The sequence below is a fragment of the Vollenhovia emeryi genome, unplaced genomic scaffold (genome assembly GCF_000949405.1).
Source record: "Vollenhovia emeryi isolate VEMERY1.0 unplaced genomic scaffold, V.emery_V1.0 DF943827.1, whole genome shotgun sequence".
NCBI lineage: Eukaryota > Metazoa > Arthropoda > Insecta > Hymenoptera > Formicidae > Vollenhovia > Vollenhovia emeryi.
In genome coordinates, this window is record NW_011962539.1 from 1 (window position 1) to 2,829 (window position 2,829).

Below are 2,829 nucleotides of genomic sequence, written 5' to 3' on the forward strand. Positions count from 1 at the left end.
TTTAATTTCTCCTTTGCGCTGAGTAAGATTATATAAAGGTCCTATTATTTTCGAAAAATTTGGAATAAACTGACGGAAGTATGAGGCAAGACCTATAAATTGACGAACTTGGGTAACCGTACGAGGAATGCGAGCTTCAACTAAAGCTTGAATTTTCCTAGGATTTGGTCTAATTTCTCCAGCACGAATTTGATAACCTAAGTAATCGATTTCACGTTTCATAAAATGACATTTCTTAATGTTGAGTGAAAATCCGGCTTCTGTAAGAGCTTTAAGAACTTCTTCAAGACATTTCAATCCTTGTTCAATAGTTTCGGACGCACACAAGACATCATCCATATATACAAGAGCCTCACATCCTTTCAGAGCTTTATTTATAGATCGTTGAAAAACAGGCGGTGCATTTTTAAGGCCAAAAGGCATAGTAAGATATTCAAATTGGCCATCCGGAGTTACAAATGCCGTACGCTCTATCGATTCCGCATGAATTGGAATTTGGTGAAACCCAGAGGCCATGTCAAGTGATGTAAAATAATGTGCACCGCAAAGTCTATCAATTTGATCATCAATTCGGGGAAGAGGATAATGATCAGATCGAGTATTATCATTCAATTCTCTGTAGTCAACACACATTCTATCTGTTCCGTCTTTCTTCTTCACTAATAGTATAGGGCTAGCAAAAGGTGAATTACTTTCCCGGATAATGTTAGCATTTAAAAGTTCTTGAATCTTATCTTTTACTATTTGTCGCTCTGATGGTGACAACCGATAGGGACGTCTTTGAACAGTTTTGTGAGGATCTATAAGATCAATTCGCATCTCACCTGTTTTAACACGTGTGATAGGTATTCCCTCTACAAAGTGGGTAGAATAACGCGACAAAATATTCAAGAGGGTTTCTTTGTTATCTCCAAACAAATCAGTATCTAACTGCAATGAATTTGAAATGTAATTTGATTTGTCACAAATGTTAGAAATTTTACAGGGAAAAATTTCCAAGCCTTGTAAACCCATTTGAACAGAAATCCCCATAGAAAGAATGTCTCTTCCTAATAAAATCGGTTCATTCAAACAGTCATCAGGAATTACATGCAATATTACAATTAAGGACAAATTTCGAATTTTTACTTCAGTTTGAATGTGTTTCACACTAGCAATGTCTGATTTTCCAATGCCTACAAGAATAATTCGATTTCGAGTGATTTTACCATTAACATTCGACGCTACACTCTCTTTCATGAGCGAACATTCGGAACCAGAATCAAAAATAAAAGGAAAACTTTTGCCAGAGATGTCCAATATACCTTGAGCTGCTTTTCTATCGCATAAGTTCACTTCCTTCGTGATAGACTTTCCTTTGTTTTCTCTCTTCTCAGGACAGGAGTTAGCAAGGTGTCCACTCTTCGAACAAATATAACAAATAGGAAGACGTTTATCCTCTTGACGCGCTGTTGGTTTATGATTGCTGGATTGTAAAGTTGACAAAGATGAGTCTCTTCTATTCTGCGGACAACTGAAAGACTTGTGCCCCATTTCCCCACAGCGGTGACATGATCCTCGAAACGCTGACAAAGTTGCTGACACAGAGGGACGCAGACGTTTGTTATCATCAGTTTCAGTTTCATCATGTCGTCGTTTTAAAGTAATTCCACGCAATATTCGGCACAGTTGAGAACGTGTGGAAATGATGTTCGCATTTAATTCACGCCGTATGGTTTGATCATGATGCGATAATATGGATATAGCAAAACCAACGATAACTTCTTCAGACATATGCAATTTGGGCACAGCTTCTATCAATCCCCAGAGGCGAACAGCTGCATCAGCTGCGGTCTCTTTTTGGTTTATTTGAAATTTCAGTATACGATCAAAATAATCCTGCATCATCATTGGTTTAGAAAACTTTGAAAGAAGAAGATCTTTAACGTAATTCCAAGTAATTTGATCTGACTTCAGCTTCATTAAGACCGATGCAGCGCGTCCGCGTAGCGCACGCGTGAGCGCCAATAACAAATCAGTACCATCCAAGCGTTTGCTTCTGACAATTATTTCATTTACATTGCACCAACCTTCTATATCTGCATCAACATCATCAGGGTCAAATCGAACAAGATTTGGCAACGCATTTAATGTCCCAGAAGTGTTACTCATAAGTTTTGAAAAGAAAGCCTCCATATCACTTAATGTAACGGATCCACTCATCAATGTATTTCGACCAGTGCTTCGCAAGTTTTCCTCTTCAAGCATCTGCTCTTCCGATCCCACTTCTGATGTCGGAGGCCGATCTTCTTCCATCTCAAATATCCGGTTTTCGTAGTGAGCGTAAGAAATTGAGCGAAGAGGAAAGTTAACTCTTTGAGTCTTTTTAGTTTAACACTTTTTATTTAACATAAACTGCACTGTTAACTTAATAAATTAAACCGAACTTTATTAATAAAAGAGACGCAAGCGATTCGTGCGTGCCGGGCCATTCATCTCGTTGTTATTATTCCTTTTTCTTGTCTCCCTTGACAACCGCCTGGTCGCACGCTTCACTAGAACGGTTAACTTCTCATCCCGCTCTCGCCTCTGAATACTATATCACCACAAGAATCCAAACGCACCGTCAAATACTATTATAATTTTTAATTTTAAATTTTCAAAATTTTATTTGTTAATTCAAGAACCGATGAAGATAAAAAAATAATTTCCTTCTTGTATTTGTTAGTTAAGCTAATTGTAAAATTAAAGCCTTTCGAATTTTATCCAAGTCTCATACTTCTCGAGATATAACCCCTTTTTTATAGTTTACATAATTTTAAAATTTTGATATAACAACTTCTTTCGGGC

At 37.3% G+C, this 2,829-nt stretch overlaps 1 protein-coding gene across 1 annotated transcript; it reads right to left on the reverse strand.

Moving 5' to 3' along the window:
* Positions 1-108: 108 nt before the first annotated feature.
* Positions 109-2,295, reverse strand: LOC105564750 (the record flags this gene model as incomplete). Its single annotated transcript, XM_012017384.1, has 1 exon — positions 109-2,295. A coding segment is annotated over exon 1 (2,187 nt), but the record flags the coding sequence as incomplete, so codon positions are not given.
* Between the last annotated feature and the right edge of the window lie 534 nt (positions 2,296-2,829).